This window comes from Carassius carassius, chromosome 10 (genome assembly GCF_963082965.1).
Source record: "Carassius carassius chromosome 10, fCarCar2.1, whole genome shotgun sequence".
Lineage (NCBI taxonomy): Eukaryota > Metazoa > Chordata > Actinopteri > Cypriniformes > Cyprinidae > Carassius > Carassius carassius.
In genome coordinates, this window is record NC_081764.1 from 18,237,694 (window position 1) to 18,262,648 (window position 24,955).

Consider the following 24,955-nt stretch of genomic DNA (forward strand, 5'->3'; position numbering starts at 1 on the left):
CACAGGAAGTGTCTAGCTCTTAGCTCTTTGGGAGCTGGGAAGTCAGAAAGCCAGTGGTGGTTTCAGAGGTTTCAAACAGGAGATGATTTCCCATGGTATCAACCAAATTCAAACCAAAGATTGACCAGAAAACAGAAGAAAAACAGAATGAACAGATTTATGAAAAATGTACTGAGATATCTAAATAATACATATATACTAACTAAACTAAAATATCATTCATCAAATAAAATATTCTTCATCAATAAAGAGGAGAGTAGAAAACATGACGAGATGAATAGATCAAGCTTACAGTCCTTACAATGGGTGCATTATTTTTTCTCTTATTTCATTATGTAACTGTCAAAAGTAAATGATTTACATACATACTATATTTGTGTCTTGGCTTGATAAAAAAAAAAAAAAAAAAGCTGAAAAACAGAAGTACTGTGTGTGTGTGTGTGTGTGTGTGTGTGTGTGTGTGTGTGTGTGTGTGTGTGTGTGTGTGTGTGTGTGTGTGTGTGTGTGTGTGTGTGATTTAAAAAAAAAGATAGGGTACAATAGGGTAATAAATATTTTATAATATAATATAATATAATATAACCCTATTACACAGGCCCCCTATAACACAGGCCTATTACTGTATATTATAGTTTAGTAATGGCCTATTTAATACAATATATAGCATTATTATTATTATTATTTATTATTATTATTATTATTAAGCACTACATATATATGTATTTTACATAAAGCTCTGTATAAATGTAATAAATAATCAATATAGCCTATAAAACATCTATTTCCACATTTTTGAAAGGCTGAAGCCTACAGAAAACACTGAGCACCAGCTAGTCTTGTGTAAAAATGTAATTCCACAAATGCAGAGAAAATACTCTCTGCTGTGTCTCTGTAACTGTCAAACATTAAAGCGCTGATGTAATCTGATACAAGGATCTAGTAAATATTCAAGAATGATCAAACTCTATATTTGGCAGCGTGGATGGACGCTCATGTGAAAACGCTAGCATAGAGTTTCTGATCACATGACTGGAAGTGTAGGATCTGACTCCAGCTGGGAGAGAGAGCAGAGGAACGGAGCAATACACGAGTTCAAAACACTCGCGTTTCCACGTCCCTCTACCCTGAAAACTATTGCACTGGTTTCTTGAAACTTTGAAAGCTTTTTATACAATTGCTGTTTATATATCTAACAAGGATATTTGGGCAGCGTCATGGGAATTGGGAAGTTTACCGGCTGCGCTGTGGAATAGCCCAAGTCGTGGATCCGATGTATCTTCTTCAGAATCAGGAAGAAATACGAGCTTACTTGGAGAGAAGTGAAGAGGTTTAACTTCTTACTGACATTCCTCCTTTTTGCTCTCTTGAGTTTGATTCAAAGTTATTAAGAGGCAAGATGGCTGCCGATCCCGTGCAGGTGAGAGAAGTATTAACTTAGATCTTTTATTTACCAACCGCGAGCTTTTATTTACTAACCCACTGTGATCGCGTTACCTTGGTTTTCATCTTCTTACTATATTAAAAATGCAACTCTTCTTAAGCATTATATAGTGACTTTTAACTGAATCTGAAAGGGTTAAATGTGGCCTAGAAATTTTGACACACAGACCAACTGTTACTTCAATCCCAGCCTGTAGTGATTAAACTATACATTTCTATTGCATATGAAATGTATTGTATGTATAATAGTATTGTCTTTACATAAATAGCTCCAGATGGCATAGTTACTCAATGTTTTGTACCTCTTTGTGCTTATTCGCATAATCTCTTTTACTAACTAATGAGACCTTAATGTTGTTTCTTCATCTCCATATTTACAATATAGCTATGTTTACTATTTGAAAATGAAATTAGATTCCTTTTTGTAAACTGCCTAAAATGCTAAATATGTCCTTTCGTTTTCTCAAAAACCCAGAGAGCTGTTTTCATGAAGGAAATATTAAATGATTAACAACGTCTGTCTAAACAGGAGTCTATTTGTGCACACGAAATAAATGTAGAAGCTGTGGAGCATAACCTCTTCTTTCGTGCCTGTGTCATGGGGGAAATCTGGAGTAAAATCTATTATTAGTAACATATCCTGAACGATTCCACCCTGGCAACTCCCTGAAACACTGCTGAATGCTGTATGGCAATGTCAGTGTTTGTTTGCTTGCTTTTATGAAACAAAACGTTTCTAAAAAAACTCATTATAATTTCAAGATATACAAAGCGCAATAGGCAAGTTTTGATTTTATTAAGAATTAATTTAGATAAGTATTAACTGGCTTTTTGCAAATTGAAGGTCATCTAAATGGATATTTTGCCTTATGTAAGGGTTTTAGTCCAGCTGTTGCCTAATTTGATGGTCTTCACATCATTGGTGATGCAACAAAATTTGATATCTGTTTATTTCTTAAAAGGCATGTTCCTTTAAATATAATGTTATATTTTGATCTTTTGGCTTTTAACTACCAGTAGTTAAAACCTTTGTTTACTCATTTAGTTGTGTGACAGTCTAGCCGTTGTACTGTAACTACTGTCATTCTAAGGACACAATGTTTCAAACAAAATGATTCAAGAGAAAACAATGCAAAGTAGTAAAGAAGCATTTTAAGTAGTATAGAAGGTGTAAATGGTTGTGAATCAGGCCTTTTGTGAACAGGATTATTTCTAAACTCGTGTCATTCTGTTGCTTTGAGAGGGAATTGTGTGATTGCTGTGTTTGGGTTGTGTCTCCTCCCCATCTAATTGCAGTGAGGCACAACTGAAACCCAGCAAGTTAACTGGTACTCTTAGTTTGTATGTTCAGAGGGACTCCGGCAGGTTGGTTTTGGCTGGAGTGTTGGATAGGTATCCTCTGGCTCTTATCTGGGGCCAAATCGCCTGTGTTACTGAAGAAGATAGAGGCATTAGCTTAGAAATGCCACAGTCTTTGTGTAGCTAGGGAAGATGCTGTACGGATAAGCAAATTTTTATTTTCTTTAAAGATTATTTTTAAAAGTTTGATGTCAAACACACTGGCATAAGCAGTACACAAAATATTTCAGTTTGTTTTGCCGAAGATGAGGGCATGTTTCATTGGAAAGGAATCCCACTGCAAGTTTTGGTTTTCTTCCTGTCTTGTTACTTTGAATGGTGCCTTTTTTCTTTTTCTTTTCTTTTCATAACTGCAATACATTTTTATTTTAAATAACCTACATTTAAAAGAAAATTATAAAGTTTTATTGATTGAGAACGACAAAAAACAAGCTGTGCACTAGGGCTGCAGGATTGTGACAAAAATCATAATTGTCGATTATTCCCTTGAAATTGTAATTGTGATTATTAATTATGATTATCAAAATTTACGTTGAGTGATGTTTGTTTGAAGCAAACATCAAACTGAAAAAAAATACTTTTATTGATTTTCTGTAGTATTAAGTCAGACGTCAACTGTACATTGGATTGTTTTTTTCTTTTAAATAAGAATAATAATAGTAAAAATATGCATTAGTGGACTTTGAATGATTTTGTAATTGTGGCATCCATAATTGTAATTGCAATTAGAAATTTGATTAATTGTGCAGCCCTACTGTGCGCTCACAAAACGTTATCCCTTTACTACCGATTTAACTGTGTTATGCATGTCTTTGGCTATCACGTGTAATTGTTTTGTAACATCTTCGGTTTTGGTTTCAATCCATTGTGCTCTATTTTTTTTTATATTTAAAATGAGTAAATTTAATGCTATTACAGTAAAATGAGAAATGTTACTACTAGTTGCCACCCAAGCATACATCCCATCCATCAATTAGCCACAGACCTGTCAAGAATCCCCCAGTCAAACAGAAAAGAGCAGCTTGACCAACATGTAGAATGATAAATCAGATTTTTAAGTCATTATTTTTAGTTTGTTTTTAAATGCGGCATTAAGGTGGCCTTTCTGTTAATCTTCATTTTTACATTGTCACATTACATATATTCCCATTTAATCTAGTTCTTTAAAGAACCCTGTGTAAGACGTTACCTGTGTGATCTGTGTCAGAGCAAAAGGTCTATTGGCTTATGTGTTTGCTGTGAGTGCTGCAGAGGTACTTAAGCTAGTGGGTTAGAGGAAAGTCTTTTCACTGGCGTGGGTACTGGGGTCATGGTAAAACCATAATAGGATGAACTCCTATGCTCAAACCCTCACTGGCTCTGAGCTCATTCATGACTCTTTTCAGTGGGTGGAGTCTCAGAGTACTGGCCAATCACCGATGTCATGGAGGACCAGCATAGTTTATACCATCCTCTACGGGCACATTGGCAATTGAATCGCCATTGGCTAGTACATTTTTTAGTTTACTCACCATACTGATATATGTGTGTGTGTGCGTGTGTGTGTGTGTGTGTGCGCGCGCGTTTAAAATGGCACAGCTTTTTAAATACCTGAAAGTACACTCTTAACTGTCAGTCAAGCATTATAATATGATATCTGGATAATCAAGTATTATTTAATGATAGAACTTTAGTAATTATAATTAAAGCTTGGTAACCATGTACGAATGCATCGACATTTTAACTGAATTTACTGGTGGTGGTGCTTTGTTGATCATTCAGTGTTTCTGTAAAATAAAGGGAAAAACGAACAATAATACTGATAAGATGATAATAATAATTATAATACGAATTCTATTAATAAGAACAGTAATGGATTCATGAATATTAATCAGGTTGTCTGCGTTCTGTCAAACTGATTTGCTCAGTAGTTGAGCACCAGCCAATGAGATTGCCGTTTGCGCATTAGTTCCGCCCACTACTAAGGAACTACGTTATTTTTACAGGAAAATACAACAAAGAATATCGTTTAGCGCGTATATTTAGCACGTCAATTCTGCATGTATGTAAGACTCTCACTCACTCTTGCTCTCTCTCACTTTGCGCGTGTGAGAGAAAGCGACGGAGAGTCGTTTGCCTTCATTCTACTGCTCATGGTACGTCAAACACAGTTGCACTGTGCATCCATTGAGATGAACTGAGAAATATCACAGATCACTTGACGAGAAAGAACTCTGAAGCTCAGTCAAAGTGTTCGGCGAGTGAAAATATATGTGCGCTAAAATTATACTTAGCCGTTAACTCACACAAAAAATTTGAGAATTTATTAGCCATTGGCTAATATTAGACATCATTTAGTGGCCAGAGTGAGGATTTAGTCACATTTGCGAGTGATTTACTTGCAATGTAGAGGGTTGTAATATAACAATAATAGTAATATAGAGAAATATTAACCTGCATTATAAGCAGTATTAACATAAGCATGTAATGCAAAATAATCAATAGATCTGATTTAAGCGTTTCAATTCACTTAAACAGAGTTTGAAAAATGAATCAACCTCTAAAGCCTTTTTTTTTTATAATGCAGTTTAAATCATAAATGTATCATTAAACGAGAAGAAATACTGAAACTAGTGACAAGCTAAAATGGTCTGGGAAACTTGATGCATTGTAGTTTTAATTAAAATAATAAATATTTATTTGAATACTAGTAATTTTAATACAATAAATGCCACTCAAATTGCTCCACAAAATATAATAGCGGCATTAAAAGAAAGATAGGTAATAAAATTGAATTAGTTTTTTCGCAGATGGGAACTCAGAATGTCAAGGGGAGAAAGTGAATCTGCAGTATCAGTTTCAGTTTTTCTCTGTCTGTTTGCTTCACTGTTGTCCAGTTTTGCATTTCATTGAACCAACTCTGACCGCACTGAGGAACACCAGTTTCAGAGATTTCCTCTTATTTAAATATATCTTGTACGCTTTCTAGCAGTTTGAAAATGAAATGTGCAGTTAAAAAAGTTCAGGACTAAAAGGTTTATGCGCTATCATATTTAAAAAATAATATACACTAAACTAGTGCTGGACGATTAATCGAAAATTAATCGAAACCGAAATTCAGAACCTCTAACCGACGTAATTTTCCCATGTCGGTTATTTCGGTTATTTCCTGTTAATACTTCCCCCTTAAAAGCGTGTGTAGCCACATGATTCTGCCAGTCAGTGGCATAAAAGCAAGACACGGAGGTGAACGCCGGTTCAACACATAGTGATGGCATGCGAGCGGTGAGCCTTGAGTCTTCACTAAACTTTGTCAGTTGTATTTGTTTTATGGTTTGGACGTTCAAGCGATTAGACGATCGGATGTGTATTATTATATCGAGCTACCATGTTCGCGCAGCTGTATTGTGGCACGAAAACTCATAGCTGTGAAGATCGCGCGTACAGAGGAACGCAGTTGTCAGTGCTGTCCTGTGATTTATCACTAAAGTATCTTAGAATCTCAAATCTTTTCATAGCATATTTTTCTACTTTTGAAGGAACTAGGCTATTTACAACCCCCAGCTTCACAATAATATAGAGACGGTATGACTAATTCACACACGCAATCACTCGTACTGGTACTGTTTACCTTTAATCTTTATTTATCTCTTACACCGAGCAATAATATGTAAGAAATGTTACGAACATAGATAAAATAACTGCTGATAGTGAGTATGATCGCTCTTTCAATAGGAAAAAACATCCCACCTTTAATAGTCGATCTCAACCGTCTGGCTGAGGCCAGTCTAAAAAGACGCTCAGGACAGTTGACAGAACGCTGCTGCATGTCGACACGAAAGCTTATAATTTTCACGTGTTATTAAGCCTTGCCACGTGCAAATGTAACCATTCAAAAGACTTTAAAGCATTCAAACACAAGATGCGGAGAAGCTGAACTGAGTAGCTGGTTACTCGCGCGCTGTGCGCACGCGGAGACAGAGCCGCGTCTCACAGACAGCAACACCGATCTGAGCTCTCGTTTGCAAAGTTCTCCTTTAAGTTCCTCCTGCACCTCAACGAACAAAAACAAATCGCAGTTTAATCAAACAGAAAAGGATGTGTAAGAGCCCACTTCAGCACCGCAGTGTTCTGGTGTTCAGGGCTCATGCAGAGAAAGGCGTCTCAAAACACTTGAACACCGAATTTGTCTGTTTTTGCTCTTGTACCGACAAATACATAAAAAATATGTGAAAATACCCGTCTTGGATAGTATGTTCGAAAAAACTGTTAGTTATGTCTTAAAGGCGCAATATGTAATTTTTCTGCTTTAAAAATAGCAGATATCACTATATCTATGTTATATATATTTTTTTGTTGTGTACTTACATTATCCCGACAGTTTCCACGAACTTTAAAATCCGGAGAAAATTATAGTTTAATTAGAAGACACGGCACGTTTCTTTATTTCCGTTTTGTCGCCCGTCTATGGCGTCATATAAACTTTGACCCCTCTAGTTTATCTAACTTCCTGTGGAACCGCCAAATTCAAAGGTGAACAGAAGCAGAGACGAAGAAGAAAAAGTAGTAGCTAGCCTTGATCGAGACTATTATATTTTATATTTATATTGTTTATATTCGTATTTATACCTCAATCAATAACTTAGTTATGGATCATGATTATGCTTTGCCTGCACGTTCTGTGAAGCGCAAACGTATGGGTGAAATAAATGACCTGAGAAGGTATTGGGACGATTTCCAAGATGGAGAGAGCTTCGTGACAAGCTGAAACTACAGAGAGATGCTTGCATTCTAATAAACAGGTATGCATCCATTCAGCTAACTATATCTATCCGTATATTTTGTGAAACGATGATGTCTTGTGTAAAACGCAGACGGACTAGCTCTCATGTAGAGTATAATGTAAATCTACATGTGTTCTATATCTAGCTGGATAAAGTAGCTTCAAATGCAGTTCACTATTTTGTTCGATATCATAGTATAAAATGTAGCCTAATTATAATTATTAACAAAAGGTGACCGTGTTTTTTAACATATATTACTACTAGCTAGATGGAATATTGATTTGATAGGGGTCTGATAATTCATATATCTCTCCGTTCGAAAATACGTGATTGTCAAAATACTAAGGCCGGTGACACACTGGCTGCGTGGCGTCTCTGCTGCGTGCCAGAAGCGTGGCGGCTGCTGCTGCTGTAGGTGACATAGAGGGAGACCGCCGACAGACCAGGCTCTTGTCTTCATGACAACAATATCTATACTTCATGTTGAACATAAATATAAAGCCTACTGATAAAGGACACCGTCAACAGTATTGACGGCAAAATAGACTTATGTTTGACAGGTACAATATTTGAAAATCGATAATTATTTATTTATTTTTTAAATTACATTTGTATCTGAATTTGTCAACCTATAGACTTTCAAACATCAAAATGTCATGAATTAATATGTATTTGTGTACAAAATTACATATAAACATTTTCCTATTATATTTTGCCTGGAAACGCTTCCAACACGCGTGCGTGTCGCGTGAAAAATAGGCGTCGGTTCTATTTCTAGCATGCACACGGTTTCAGCTCGGCTCGAGCCGCGCCTGAGACACGCGTCTCACGCAGGCAGTCTGCAAGCTCTAACCTATTAACATGGGAGCCGAATTAAAAACTGACACGCCACGCAGCTGAGACGCCGTCCTCAGTTAAAATGAGTGAGGAATGTGGGGAGCGACAGAGCGCGTGTTCCAATGAACAACAACTCCCATGAGCCTACGCTCTTTCCCGACGTCATCATAGTACGTCTCATGTTATTATTTTGATTGAGTGACCCCTGGTGGCCAAAAATTCCATACTGCACGTTTGTTTAAGTTAAAGTAAACAGTTGAGAAAAAAATCGTATCTGTATTATATTGGATGCATTCATTGTCTCTTAAAGTGACCGCGCCTAATAGGGCTTGGGCGCCGCGTTGCATTCTGGGACGTGGCGGGCATGTTGATGAACAAATAAACAGAACGAACATACAAATTAAACACTTTCAAACAGGGCCCACTGGTACAACCTGAACCGGGGCCCCCAAACCCCAACTATGGCCCTGTTTACAGTACAAACCGTGTAAGTGAACTATGAGGGCAAAAATATAATAATAAAAAATAATAATCTTCCAGCCCTACACTAAACCTAATCAATAGTTTGAACAAAAGCAAACATAATTAAAAGGCATTTAAAATTGGCTATTAAAAATACAATTTCAGTTTGCTTTTGTCAGGTGATGACACTGTTTTACAGAAATGCAGTGCTCTACCAGGTAAGCTACTGAGCAAGTTTGCTACCTCAAAAAAGCTATAAATAAGGATCTGGTTATGTGATGCAAACATTAAAATGTATTTATTTACTAATCATTCACAACTGTAGAAGTGTTTTGAGGTCAAAACATACTATTGTGCAAGAAACCACACTAAAAAAGGCTTTATTAATCTATGATCTGGCTTTGTAATCGCAGAAGTGTGAAAAGGAATTACAGTTGTTGTTTTAGTTCGTCTAGTGTTAATTTCAGCTGAAACTGCAGTGTATTCTTTGTAAAGGTACGTTTTTGAAGTTTTACAATGTGACTGGATTTAAACTATCCATTTAACTTTATCAGTAAATTAATCACAAAATGTCTCATGTCTAATATCTTGTACAGGTAAATGATCTGAAGGTCTTTCTAACCTATAGGGTGGCAGGTGGCCACCTGCTGTTCCTGTGTGGGAGTTACATTTACATTTATGCATTTAGCAGATACTTTTATCCATTTATGCTGCGGCGCCCGGGGAGCAGTTGGGGGTTCGGTGCCTTGCTCAAAGGCACCTCAGTCATAGTATTGAAGGTGGAGAGAGCACTGTACATTCACTCCCCTCATCTACAATTCCTGCCAGCCTGAGACTCGAACTCACAACCCTTGGATTGCAAGTCCAACACTCTAACCGTTAGGCCTTGACTTCCCCTAAGACCATGACTTCCCTGGGAATGTATGTGTGTTCCCTGGGAATCGAACCCACAACCTTCTGTGCTGCTTACACAATGCTCTATCACTGAGCCACAGGAACACGATTAGTTTTTTATAAAGGTTGACACGGGAGTAAATTTTCAAATCTCTCCCACTCCCACAAAAAAAAAAAAAATCCCATCCAAATCCCAGAAGAATGTCTCCCACTCCCGTGTTGTGTTGTTTTTCTGGCCAGAATCTGTCATTTACAGTAAAAAATACAGTACAAATCACAGCACGCCCACTTCAGTTGAATAAAAATCCAAAATGGCATTTCTCTAGGTTAACATTAGGTTGAGCAGCCATTTATGGCCAACTTTATGGTGATGCAGATTTCATTTTCTAACAGGACATGGCACCTGCACACAGTGCCAAAGCTACCAGTACCTTGTTTAAGGACCATGGTATCCCTGTTCTTAATTGGCCTGCAAACTCGCCTTACCTTAACCCCATAGAAATGTATGGGGTATTGTGAAGAAAATTTGATATGCCAGACCCAAGAATGCAGAAAGCTGAAGGCCACTATCAGAGCAAACTGTGCTCTCATAACACCTGAGCAGTGCCACAGACTGATTGACTCCATGCCACGCTGCATTGCTGCAGTAATTCAGGCAAAAGGAGCCCCAACTAAGTATTGAGTGCTGTACATGCTCATACTTTTCATTTTCATACTTTTCAGTTGGCCAAGATTTCTAAAAATTCTTTCTTTGTATTGGTCTTAAGTAATATTCAAATTTTCTGAGATACTGAATTTTGTATTTTCCTTAGTTGTCAGTTATAATCATCAACATTAAATAATATACAATAATATATAAATTTCACTTTTTGAATGGAATTAGTGAAATAAATCAACTTTTTGATGATATTCTAATTACATGACCAGCACCTGTAAATCTTTCAGATGAAAATCATATTTGAGGTGGATGAATGATAGGCAAGTGTTTGGATGTTAATAAGCCGTTAATGACCTGTCCGTCACGGACTGCATACGTCATTCATTTAACCAGCCACACCAGAGCAAACAGAAGTAGATCATAAAGAGACAGGGCAACTCGAATTGAGTTAAAAATTAAAATATACAGTTTATAGTTTATTTATATAAAGGGTATATTTGTGTACGAAGTTGGGTATCATTGTGTTATTATGAGGCCCTTTCCCACCCACTCCTGCTGACATTTTTTCCTGACCCGTCCCAGTCATGTGATTTAATAGTGATTTTATTTCCCATCCCTCGGGATTCCCGAAAAAAATGCCTCTAGTTTGTTATGCAGTGTGGCCTCTGTGTTCCCTGTGAATGGATTTGTTCAACAGGCAGGTACTTCTCACTGGGTGGAGCATTTATGGGAGAAAAACCCAACCAAGAGTGTTTTTGTTCTTTGTAGTGATGTCAAAAGTATCGGCGTACTGAAATTTTTAAATGTGAGGATGCCAGCATTTTAATTCGCATTTTAACAGTTGTTGAGTGGACTTACAAACAGCTCAGATTGGTCGTTGTGTTCATGAGTTTGGCAGATATGTCTGTGATTGGCTAAAATGCTAGCAGGAAATGCTGGTATCTTCACATTTTTCAAATTTCAGGACCGACATTGGTGACAACACTAGTTATTTTTGTATATGTTCACCTCCCTCCCCTCCCCCACCCCGTCTCAGACTCATGTTCTTGGCATTGTCTGTCTTCAGAGTAAACTCCTGCCTTTTCTTTTAGCTGCATTACTTTGTGTTTAGCCAGCCAAAGCTTTTACAGGACTCTCCAGAGACGGCACATAGAAGTTTCCCTGTCTCTCACTGCTATAATATATATAAGAAAGCTGAGAAGGTGAGGTTGTTCTCCAGTCACACTAGGTTCTTGGCTCTTAAAACAAGTTTACATCTTCTTCTCCATTAGGGCTGTGCGATATGGACAAAAAAAAAAAACTCGCACCAGTGATGCGCGGGTCAATGTATGAATAACCCGCACCCGACCGACGTTTTCAACTAACCCGCCCGTAACTCGGGCCGCAAAAAAATAAAAATAAAATATTGCACCCGACCCGCTTCCTGACCCGCATTTTTTAAAAGCAGTAAATGCTCATCGTAGCGTCATTGGCCCATAGGAACGTACGCAAAACTAACTAGGCAAAAAAAAAAAAACTTAATATATTATAATTTTGTCAAGAATTATAAAAAAAAATCGTCAGTAAGCTCATAATTTGTACTAAAATAGTCTATTCTGGCTATGTCTATTTGTATGTTTCTGCAAGGTCAGCAGACATTGAGGCTCGGGTTTGTTCCGATCAGAGCTCGTGAGCGGAGAGCGCATTTCTGAATATCCCGATCGGCTCACTCATTCCATGGGGTCTCGCTCAACACAGAACGGCCTGCTGGTTAGAAAATATGCAAGGAGTAATTTTATTGTTTAGTAATAAACTGTTGTTTTCTGTGTTGCTGCAAAGATGAAGTTGACGACGGAGACTCGCCATGAACGCCAGAGAGAAATGCACATTTCATATGGATTACATCATCAGAGAGTAGCCCGTTTATTTTGGTTTGAATATTTTCCTTTAAAAGAAGACACTTCAAGCTTTCTGTAATATATAGCCTATATTTCTCAAATCTATGAGACACACGCTGAGTTTAGTTCACATGCAATGCAAGTGATCGTGCCGGCGCCTTAATACATTGTCTGCTAGGCTATATATTTGCGTCTTATTTATTAAATACGGGCAACTGATTGATAAAACATTGATCAAAATTAAGATATAATTTATACAAAACGAAAATCTTTTAAAAAGAGTTTTCTATAAAACAAAACTTAATGAAGTCGTCAAAATCATGTTTTACCAAAAACAGCGACGTTGCTCCCCATGCAGTCTTCTTTGCCGCCTCCATCTCTACGTGCAGACTGAGCTCGTGCGTCATCTTCATGCCAGTTATTCAGCCAATAAAGTGTAGGCCTATGTATTTCAAAAATGTGTCTAGTACTAGGACCTGACCGACCGCGACCCGAATATCATTAAAAATATTTTTGAATGACTCATAACTGCGGGCCACCGCAGGCACCCGCTCATTTTGGATCAACCCACGCATCACTGACTCGCAGATTTCCTTTGCTCTGTTAACAAAACCAGATGCGCGTGCTCCGATCATAGACTGTATAAGGATCAGATGCTGCCTTACAACGTGTCTCCTCTCGCTCAACCTGTATCCTGTGCACTCACAACTCTCTCTGTGCTCAAGCGCAAGATATTAAATCTTTTCGCTCCTTTCTATTTATAACCTTTGCTGTTCTCATCTTTTTACTGCGTGCAGTGTGAACGTTCTGTTCCGTTAACATGGGCTCTAAAAAAAAGGCTACGCATCACAGACAGTGTGTGTGAACCTGGAGTTAGGCATATGCCCAGTCTGCTCTGTTCTTGCGCTCCACTTAGGTTCGCTGCATCCTGATTGGTTCAGATAACATACTTCGTGAGGTTGGGGCTGCAGAAAATCATGCTATAAAGCGATTTAGAAATCGCGCACACTCAAATCGCGATTTTATTTCGATTTCGATTAATCGCACAGCCCTAGTCTCCATCCTTGTGACCATTTAGGTATAGTTACATTTACCATTGTTTGTCAAAATCCAGTCAATTTAAATAGGAATCTCCTCAATAACAAATTTCAAAACATACAAAAATAATTCCCCAGGCAGATATCACAACAGGTTCACGTTGGTCACACAAATTAGCAATGTTGACCAGCAGAATTTGAAATCCTTCATACATTGCTATGCTATGTCAATGTAAAATGAAAATTTTTTGCCATCGAAATCTAAATTTAGCTAATGTGACAGCACCTTTATGCTAATGCATGGAGCCCAGACGTTTTTATATAGCACAGCAAACTTAATGAGGGATTGTTGATCTCTCTTGCTTTTTCTAGCATGATGTAACTGGATTTAAAATGAGTAATAATTGGATGTGTGGTTCTGATTGGTTGAATTTAAGCAAGTAGATGTTTGATGTCTTTGACCCTGGTTATTTTCGGACCACCATGACCTCAGTCTGAGTCGCCTTCATTCAACAGTAGATTAACAAATGCTTATCTGATATCAGGCTTACCTTGAATGGAGCTCTTCCCTGCCAAAACTAGCTTAAACGCTGGACCGATTTCCACACATTCACAGGCTCCTCTTGTTAGAAGAGCTTTGTGCTGCTTTATATTATTGCGTGGGAATGTATATTTGAGACAGTTCTGGACCCCTTAGATTGCTTCGAGGGTTTTGTGCTATTAAGAGAGAATGATGTTGGGGTCTGTGTGCGCAACTGGAATCGTCCATTTCTTTGTAAGAACCAGTGCTATATTGTTTAGTATAGGGCTGAAGCGATTCCTCGAGTAACTCGATTACAAAAAATGATCGAGTCAAATTCCTCTGCCTCGAAGCCTCTTTTAATTTATTTTAAATCTCACGTCAGGTTCTTTCGCAATGATTGTTTTGATTTGAGGGCGCGGGCAAATGTAAAGAGAACGTCGTAGCGTGTGTCAATTGCAAGATAGAGCTGGCATACCACAACTTGGGCCCTGTGATTTCCGCAATGCAGAAAATGCGGAGGGAATCGCGAAATCCAGTCATAAAAATGGAATTTACAGTTTAACGCGGAATGGCACGGAATTTGCCAAATTTTTAATGAATTAATCAAAAATAGGCCATTGCACTCACATCAAATCACGATATGGACTAATATCTGTAAATATTAAGCCGGAACAGTCTATTTAAATATGAATCCTGAATGTTCTTCTGCGTGTCTCTGTTAATGAATGGAGCAGAAGCGCGTCTTCCTTTTTATCACACACACACTGAAGCGCGCGTGACACTCACTGTGATTTCATCGTCTTCTGTCTCACTAAATAAGGACGTGAACACATGAACAACATCTCCAGAACTGCTCTGACAGTCACTTCATGAGCATTTGACCGTTTGATACGAGTAAAACTAGCATCACATACACAGAACTGTAAAGGTATGTCAACCCATCAAAATAAAAGTCTGGTTTACAGTTACATTTACATTTATTCATTTAACAGACGCTTTTATCCAAAGCGACTTACAGATGAGGACAGTGGAAGCAATTAAAAACATCAAAAAGAGCAATGATATATAAGTGCTATAACAAGTCTCAGTTAGGTTAACACAGTACACGTAGCATGGGATTTTAAATAATATAATACATAAAAAGAAAACAGATAGAATAAAAAAAAAGAATAGTGCAAGCTAGTGTTAGAGGTCTTTACACATATACACACACACATACAATTGCATAATAAATGAAAAGAAAATAGAATACAAAAAGATTAGAAAGGTAGTTAGTTTTTATTTTATTTATTTTTTAAGAATATAATTACAATAGTGAGTGTTAAAGTTAGAAGGTCAAATAAAGATGGAAGAGATGTGTTTTTAGCCGATTCTTGAAGATGGCTAAGGACTCAGCTGCTCAGATTGAGTTGGGGAGGTCATTCCACCAGGAGGGAACATTTAATCTAAAAGTCCGTAAAAGTGACTTTGTGCTTCTTTGGGATGGCACAATCAAGTGACGTTCACTTACAGAACGCAAGCTTCTAGAGGGCACATAAGTCTGAAGTAGAAGTCTGAAGGTTTAGTTATTGCGGTTTAGTACCAAAAAGTTAAGTTTGCTTAATTTTCAATAATTAAAAGATAAATTAAATTCATGTTTTGTGTGTTTAATGTTTAATGTGCATCTCAGAAAATGCTTTATTTAAAACCCCAACTGAATGGCACTTAAATGCACTTAATTCATCTGTCAACTTTATTGTCATTGTTCACAGTACAAGTACAGACCGAGAGACAATGGGTAATAATTAAATGTTTATTTTTGATGTATGCATTGCATTCTAAGCATTTAAAAAATAAAAATATTTTTTTTCTAAAAAAGGAAACTTAGTTGTTCATTTTAAAAGACCCAGGAGTCTTAATTTCTCTTGCATAATTCATATTGAACTTTAATTAAGCAAAAACACATTTTATCCGATTAATCGATGGAATTTTTGGTAGAATACTCGATTACTAAAATATTCGATAGCTACAGCCCTAGTTTGGTACGTAGTCATTACACACATTTTATTACCTTTTTGTCATGTTTATTAGAGGTTGGATTTGGGTACCTCATAAATTAATTCTGTTTTCATTCAAAGAGTCACAAGGAATCATACTTTTCTTTTTACAGACATTATGTTGAGGTGCAAATCGTCAGTGATATTCTTCATAAAATTCCAAAAAGAAGCCTAAAATACAAAGAAATAAATAAATTATAAAAAAAAATTACAAAATGAAAAAAGTATGTGCATGCATAACGTAGAATCAGACTTTGTTGTTGTTGATGAATGATGATTTATCCAGAATCATTTGAGAGAATCTAGGCCTACAACAACTGATTGACAAATAATCCATAATGACAAAAAAAAAAAAAATCATCAACCGTTAAGTTTTTTCATTTTGCAAAAAAGGCTTGTTTTCATTAAACTTCACAGACTTCACTAAATGAGCAAAATAAAAAAAAAACAGTTATTCTGAATAAATACATCTTTTGTTATATTAAATATGCATTTAGTTGTTTTTGAAAATTTAATTGTAGATTTAAAGATGTAACAAATCATTTTATTTTTATGAGAGTAGTTACTCTAAAGGATTTGTTGTAATGGGATATAGGCCTAAATGTAATCTAATTCATATATTCATAGTGAATGTGTGTTTAGTCTGTGCTTTTGTTTTTCTTTACTATGGTATGGTTTAAAATGTAATGTTTATATTTTAACCCATTGTGCACATAGCATATAGCATCCATAGAGACACCATCACTATTATCAGTATCATTTAGCAAAATAAATGTTAGTAGAAGTGTGATGCATCGGTCAATGTCTTATTTTTTTTTTTTTTTTTTTTGCCTTCACCGCTACTGAAGATGATATGATTTCTTCTGGATATAGACTAGCCTATAGCTTTATGATTTATGGTGTGTTGCACTTTAAAGCTTATGGTGACCTTGGCTTTCAGACGTTTATTCTTCCCTTTTTTCAGGAAGCCTCTAGTTTTAAATCACACCATTTGGTTTTTTTTTTCCTTTTTTTTTTTCTTCGCTCTGTGTGGTCACATCTAGTTGATTTGAAGCAGTTGGGCTCCTCAGTCAGTGATCTGTGTACTGACCCCACCCTGCTGATAACACGCGCTCTGAATGCCAAAGCCTGTGTTTGCTGTATGTCTATAAATCTTTCTCAGGAGGGGTCTTCTCAGTCTCCGTGCTGGTATGTTTGTGTGAACTTTTAGAACTTCAGGCCAGGCTGTAGTGAGAAGGTGGTTTAACCAACCTAAGGTGGAAAATGATTCTCAGTTGAACTTGCTTTAACCTCACAAAATGAACACTAGAATCGTCTTATGTATTAACAGGTTAATTGTGTTGGATGGATGAGGGCAAACTGGCCTAAAGGCTGTAAATATCTTATAAATGGTGAATTGGTGCAGAAGTGTCTTAAAGGGATAGTTCACCCAAAAACATTTATCATTTATCACCCTCAACGAGTTGATGAGTTTCTTTCTTCTGTTGAACATAAAAGAAGAAATTTTGAATAATGTTGGTAACCAAACAGTTACTGGTAGCCGTTGACTTGCAAAGTATGGAAAAAATAACATGGAAGACAATAGGTACCAACAACTGTTTGCTTCCCAACATTCTTCAAAATATATTCTTTCGTGTTCAGCAGAAGAAATAAATTAATACAGGTGTGGAACAAAATAAGGTTGAGTAAATGATGACAGGATCTTAATTTTTGGGTGAACTGTTCTTTTAATGTAATTCTGTAACACACAGCCTTTTTATGTGAACATTGAGATTTAATGTATCGGCATTGATTGACATTGTTTGACCACTCAGTATTTTGGGGGGGGTTAATTACATGATGCTCATTTTTAAATAATTTAATTTCAACAAATCAAGTCAATTCTTATTTATTACAGTGGTTCCCAAACTAGGGGGTGCCAGGGTCACCACCAGGGGTGCGTGAGAGAATGATTTTGATGATCTGTGTGCAAACATGCTGTGTTAGATATCGCACTTAATAGGGTTATAGTATCCTTAAATATAATTTTTTTATTTATGACTGAAATTTTGATGTTTTCTAATATAGAGTTAAATATAGGGCTTGACATTAACACCCACCAACTCGCCAAATGCGAGTAGATTTCAGCAGTAACATGTTTACTCCCACTTTGATGGGATGAAATTTATATACAATAACAGAGCTCAACATTAATGCTTGTCTGGATTAATTCTCTGGAAAGATAATTTTACTTGCCCCACAGGACAACGAGTCTGATTAAAACATCTAATTATTGGAGCGCAGAAATTTTTGTGATGATTTTATTACATTTGGTATAAACGGCAATTGATAATGTGACAGTATAACAAGGTTGTGCCAGTTGAGGCTGGTGCAGCCTGTGTTTAAGGGAATCTCGTGGATAAATCAAAACAAATAAAGATAACTGCACACAAAAGAAACAATGTGGTGAATGTAGTTTTTATATTTATTACATACACGACATGACAAAGAGAGTGCAGTTTTCCCTGAAAAGCATGGTGGAAAGATGATGATTTAACATGATTTTATACAAGACTTCAAACAAGTAGTTAAAGGGTTAGTTCACCCAAAAATGAAAATTATGTCATTAATGACTCACCCTCATGTCGTTCCAAACCCGTAAGACCTCCATTCATCTTCGGAACACAGTTTAAGATATTTTTGATTTAGTCTGAGATAGGGCTGGGTATTCAAAATCTTTCGATCCGGTGCCAATTTCGATACCTCAGTTTCGAAACCGGTTCCTAATGATACTTTTTTCAATACCATATGTTTTAACCCTCTGGAGTCGATTAACGTGGATACGCATTATGAGTCATTTTCTCCTCATAACCCCAAAAAGAACTTAAATTACATTTTCAGTTTTAATCATACAGATGAGAGCAATACATCAATCGAATCTGTAAAGGGTCTACTTTTTTTTGGATACAGACATAATAACAACAACACTTTGTGCACTTATAAAATAAAGATAACAAACAAGGTGTGCTGTCTGCAGCCTTTGTCTGCGCTGATCTTCTTTTACAAACACGTCATTAAAATGAACTGTAACTCCATAATCTATAGAAAGCTTGACATGTCTACTTTTAAACTAAACAAGTGGCGCCGAAAACATATATTCTGTGATAAAGTAATCCATATGAAAACAACGCGATGTCCGTTTTTCACGTCTCCCTTCATTATATATAATGTGACCACGCCCCCGCGCTGAACGCGCTATTCAGATTCAACCTGAGGCGCACGGCTTGATCTGTGCTATATCTTTTCAGACTGATCAGACTTAAAGTTTTTTTTTTTTATTAATTTTTTAACGTACAAATACATTACCCATAGACTTACATTGTCTGAGAAAAATTGGCCCCTACAGTTGCAATACCCAGGAGAGATTAAGGTGAGGAGTCAGGTTTCGTTTCACTTTTAAACCGGTTAAAAATACAAGTAAATAATACAATTTCCCTCAAACTGACAAGCTAAACCAACATATCTGATTATTACAGGGGTCAGGTATAGTGTTGTCAAAAGACCCGGTACTTCGGTACCAAGTCGGTACTAAATTTTTTTAAATGTGACTGTACCAGGTTTCTTTAAGTACCGGTAGTACAGAGGTCCCGTTCAAACCCGGTTCAGCGCTATGATTTCCGCGAAGCAGAAAACGAGGACGGAATCTCAAAATTCAAAAAAGTCATGAAAATTAAACTTACATTTTAATATGGACAGTAATGGGATTTGTCAGTTAGCATAAATTAATCAAATCTCCAGATGGACCAGTATCTGTAAATATTAAGCCGCAAATGTTGCTTGAAATATGAATCCGTGTTCTGCGTGTCTCTGTGTGAATTAATGAATGGCAGAGACGTGCGGGTTTGTTTACTACATAGACTGAAGCGCATGACGCTTGCATTAATTTCAGCATCTGAGCTTCAGAGTTCTCTCTCCATCAAGCGATCTTTTCAGTTTCTCACACATGCAAAAGAGAGAGAGAGCGAGAGTCTAACCACGCTGAATCGACACGCTATATGTAAACTATTCTTTATTGTCTTTTCCTGTAATGGAGTTCATTTAGATTTATTCATATTCATTTTTGAACAAGCAGAAGACATACCGGTTTCTCTGGTAGTGGGCGGAGCTAATGCGCAAATGGCAATTTCATTGGCTGGCGCTGATTTAGTACCGTCCCTGTTTTGATTTCAGCAAATCAGTTTGACCGAACGCAGACAACGTGATTAATATTCATGAACCCAGCAGCTCATCAATTCATAGTGCATTGGATATACATTAGTATGACCAAAAATATCTTAAGCATCACCACCAGTCTTAAGTTCAGTTAAAATGACAAATATGCATTCATTAGGCCTAAAAGTAAATTTTTACATAAAGGCATAGTGCTAGAAATATTACTATTATTATTTTTTTAAGAAATAAATCACAATATTTCCATGTTTTAATTTTAATAGAAAATCCCTTTACCAGAAATAAAATGTTTAAATTTTATAAATTAAAAGAAAAATTAAATTTGGGTGAAACTTGTTTACTGTTTTTCATAATTATATAACTTGTAGAAAAACTTTGAACACAATTGTAAATAAGTATAAAGAATGGCATTGGTTTTATTTTTAGTGCTAAAAAGTTTTTTTTTTATATTTTTGTGTTTTGCTTTGGTACCGAAATTGGTACCGAGAACCGTGGATTTTCACTGGTATCGGTACCGAATACTGAAATTTTGGTACCGTGACAACACTAGTCAGGTATCATTAATAATTGATTTCTGGGCAGAGAGCAGTCAGAAAGACGAGAGAAGAATCACTGCTGATCAGCTCAGGCAATGTCTCCACGGAACTCACAACGAGCGAATTTATTCTTATTTAAGACCTTTTTAAATTAAATTATATCAGCGATTGCACGCAATCTACCCGTTAGAACACACCAAGAGCTAAATTCAGATGTTTCTGAACTGTTTAAAGTAATAACATGATATATTCGCGGCAGCCAACTGGCCGTGAGCTCGCGATGTATTTCTCTGAACACTTGAAGTCCACATAGAGAATTTACAGCCTTTCACATTAAAACACTGCAGCGAAACGGCACAAAACAATTAGAAGAATATATTATACACATGAAAATGAGTGTTTATATGTGCTTGTGAGATTTTCTCTGTCAGACTGAAAGTCACATAGATTGATCCGGCGCTGCACAACATGGTAAAGTCATTTATATATTTTTTTAAGAGCTTCTTAAAATACAATATTACTCCGAATGCACACAAACCACCCATTAGAACACAACAAGAGCAAAATCCAGGGTTTTTTGAGCCGTGTATGTGTGCAAAATGCAATATTTGACATCGCGAATGAAAAAAAAAAAGTCACATGACAGCCGCGTTTCGGGGCGAGATCGGACAAATAAATACACATTTCATTCACACTGACAAGCTAAACCAACATATGTTATTATTACCGGGTCAGATCTCATTAATAAATTATGTCTCTGGCCAAAGAACTGAGAGAAAGACGAGAGAGAAATAGAGCTTCACTACGAGCTCAGAATAAAAGCATTTTTATATTTTTTAAGAGCTTCCAAAAATAATATCACAGCGAATGCACTAATCCACCCATTAGAACACAACACAAGCAGATTTCAGGTGTTTTTGAGCTGTTTATGTGAGCAAAATGAAGTATAATTTGACAGCGTGATACAGCTTATGAATACTGGAAGGAAAAAAAGTCACGACAGCCTTTTAAAACCCTCTGGAGTTGATTAACGCATATACGCGTTTTGAGTCATTTTCTCCTGATATACCCGAAAATTACTTAAATTACACCTTCAGTTTTAATCGTACAGATAAGGGCAATAAATCAATCGAATCTGTAAAGGGTCTACTTTTTTTTGGATACAAACATAATAACAACAAAACTTTGTGCACTTATAAAATAAAGATAACAAACAAGGTGTGCCGTTTGCAGCCTTTGTCTGCGCTGGTCTTCATTTACAAACACGTCATTAAAATGAACTGTAACTCCATGAATACTCAACGAAGAGACATGAGAGATATATCTATAGAAAGCTTGACATGTATACTTTTAAACTAAACAAGTGCTGCCGAACAAATATTCTGTGATAAAGTAATCCATATCAAAACAACGCGATGTCCTTTTTTCACGTCTCCCTTCATTATATCTAATGTGTATGGAAGGCCAAGAGGGTCAAATACACGTGAATTTTAACGCGTCAACAACATGTTAAATACACGTGAAGTACACGTTAAAAATCAGTTTGAACGGGTCAATGTCATTGGCTGCTGAGGACTTGGGTCAAACCATTTCTGTGAGCTTAGAGGGGTGTACCATTCATAGACAGGCAACCACCATTTAACATGCTATAGATCAGCTTATTCAGCCTTATTATTTAGTCTTTTTTCTTTTCTTTTTTTGTATAGCCTATAGAAATAATATATTTAATTTTCAGTTTTATGAAATATTTATTTTTTAATAAATATAAATAAAAATTTTGTGGTGATAGTATAAAGTTTATAAAAGGTACAGTATTTTGTCATGAAACAGGACTTTTTGTTTAGCTCTTGACTCGCAGAAGTATACTATATATAGTGTCCCTTCTTTAATTTTTCAGTACTGTGTGATAACTTAAATATGTTGTCACTACTATTAAAATAAGATCAAATTGAATGGTATTTACGAGATTATAGTTTTTGCATGACTTATTTCGCATTCAGCTAGACAACCCTGTCCTAGCTGTTATCATAGCCTAGGCTTTTTATTAAAAAGGAAAACAGCAAGGGACCATGGAAAACGACTGTTGCAGGTGTATTTTTTTATGGTATTATTTATTTTATTTTTTTTGCAGCGGGGCAACTCAAGAATGTTGGGCACACAAGTGCTGTGGCTCTTTTGCCCCATGGCCAAGATGGCCAAGCCAACATCAAAGTTCACTAACTTTTAATTCTAGTTTATTTTACTGTTTGCTTCGCGATGAGAGGAATAAGACATAATTCACCCCAAAAATATGTGATGTGGTTGTGGATTTGACAAATGGATTTCCTCAGAAAAAAATGAAGCACTTTATTCAGCAGAGATCATAAACATGAGTAAGTCTCTTTTTATTTATTTATATACTTGTACTAGTTTTCACATAACGTGTAAACATTTTACTAGTTAGACTTTTTCCAAAGACTTTTTCCAAACTATAATTCCTGACTAAATGTATAATCAAGTGAAACATTATGAAGTTTCAATAACAATATACAATACTATACCATTCAAAAGCTTGATGTAAATAATATAAATGTAACAAACAGATAACTGTAACAAATGTAAAAAACAATGCTTTTCTTTCAATTTATTCCCCCTAAAAAACCTTAAAAATATTCTCAGCTCTTTTCAACATTAATAATAATGATGATAATAATAACAATAAATTTTTTTTTTGTAGAAAATAAGATTTTTAAAAGGATTTCTGAAGGATTGTGTGACTGGAGTAATGATGCCAAAAGAAATTGTTTGAAAGTCAGCTTTGATTGTTCCTAATAAACTGTTTAACTGCTCCTCCTAGTGGATATTAAATTATGTTGTGGGATAATTAAATATATTCTTAATAAACTACAAACATACAATTATATACATTTATTTTGTCTTCACATTCTTTCTTGTAACTCCTTCCTCTCAGTGGCACAGATGACTGAGAGGCTCATTATGCAGCTCATTATGCGGGTCTTTGTCTTCTCAGGTGTAAATCACAATGATATTCATGATAGTTGACGCCTACTCGCATATGACTTTTACCAACAAAAGGTGTCTTAAAAAAAAGTAAATCAATATATTGTTTTCCGTAAGTGAGTAAACAAGATGATTTTCACATAATTTAGAAAGAAAAATTCTAGGCTACAAGCTCCAGTTCTCAAAAATCCCGGGAACCATTGTTCTTTATGTGTTTTTTTTGCCTTTTTCAAGTGTTTTAACATTTTTAGTTTTTCACTAACTACGCATAACATTTTTTTTCTCAAAAACACAATTATGTACATGCATTTCACATATTATTATAGCCCAGTTTGTGCTGATTACAGTGAGATTAGACTTTACCCATTTAGATATTTATAAGCAACTGAAAAAAGCACAAATGTCAGGGCATGACAAAACTTCTCCAGGCCCCAAAAATACCCTTATACCTCAGAGGGTTAAAATCCATTTCAACATCAACACAAATACATTAAACACAAAACTTTTATTTTTCACCTTAATTAAAACAAATTCTGGTAACACTTCACACTCAGGATAACATTATTAATACAACTGGTGGTGCTTTTTGGATAGGGGTGCGCCAGCAGACACTCAGGATTGGTATTAATCCTTACTTGGCCAAAATTAACATAAAGTGGTGGTCAACGTCATGGGGATGCATTCGGTTTAAGTAGTGAAATTCAGGGGCGGACTGGGACCAAAAAGTGGTCCTGGACTTTCTGGCCAACAGCAGCCCACCACATCATAACCTAAACGCCCCTGTTTTGATGTCATTTATTAATTTAATATTTAAGTATACAGTTTGGGGATTTTAACCAATAGGGCAACTGATCCTCCATTGAAAAGAAGGAAAAAAAATCATGCATGAAATAGAAGAAACTCAAACGACAGCTTTATGTGCTTTACAGATGAACTTGCAGTCTTTATTCATTCGAGATGTTCAATAATAGATAATCTTTGGCCCGGTAATACAAGTTCATGATCCGATTAGTGAACCAATGATTCTTTTGAGTCAATCTTTTAAAATAATAATTTATTTTGTTTAACCAAACCAGTGTGGAAACCAGTGTTTCACAAACTGGATAGATCTGAGGTCCAGGGCTCGCAAAATTGTTAGCCCAACGTCCCGGGGCTATTGTGTTTTCCAGTCCGACGGGCTATCGTGAATAGTGCTGTAAAATTCCTAACTTGATTCGCGTTGTTCACTCACTTGAAGGGGTGAAACGGATCGTAGTTGATCGTTTGCACTTATTTCTAAATCTTGCTGATTCAAGCGTTTTAAACAATTCACGTGCGTTCGGAG

At 36.2% G+C, this 24,955-nt stretch overlaps 1 protein-coding gene across 2 annotated transcripts in view; it reads left to right on the forward strand.

The window, feature by feature from the left end:
- Positions 1 to 1,022: 1,022 nt before the first annotated feature.
- The window catches only part of LOC132151920 (serine/threonine-protein kinase N2-like), a 60,497-nt gene continuing 36,564 nt past the window's right edge, over positions 1,023 to 24,955 (forward strand). For both annotated transcript variants that reach the window (XM_059560470.1, XM_059560471.1), the window contains exon 1: positions 1,023 to 1,417. In XM_059560470.1, coding sequence (XP_059416453.1) covers positions 1,397 to 1,417 — 21 coding nt within the window. In that variant the 5' untranslated portion in view covers positions 1,023 to 1,396. The remainder of the gene's footprint in view (positions 1,418 to 24,955) is intronic.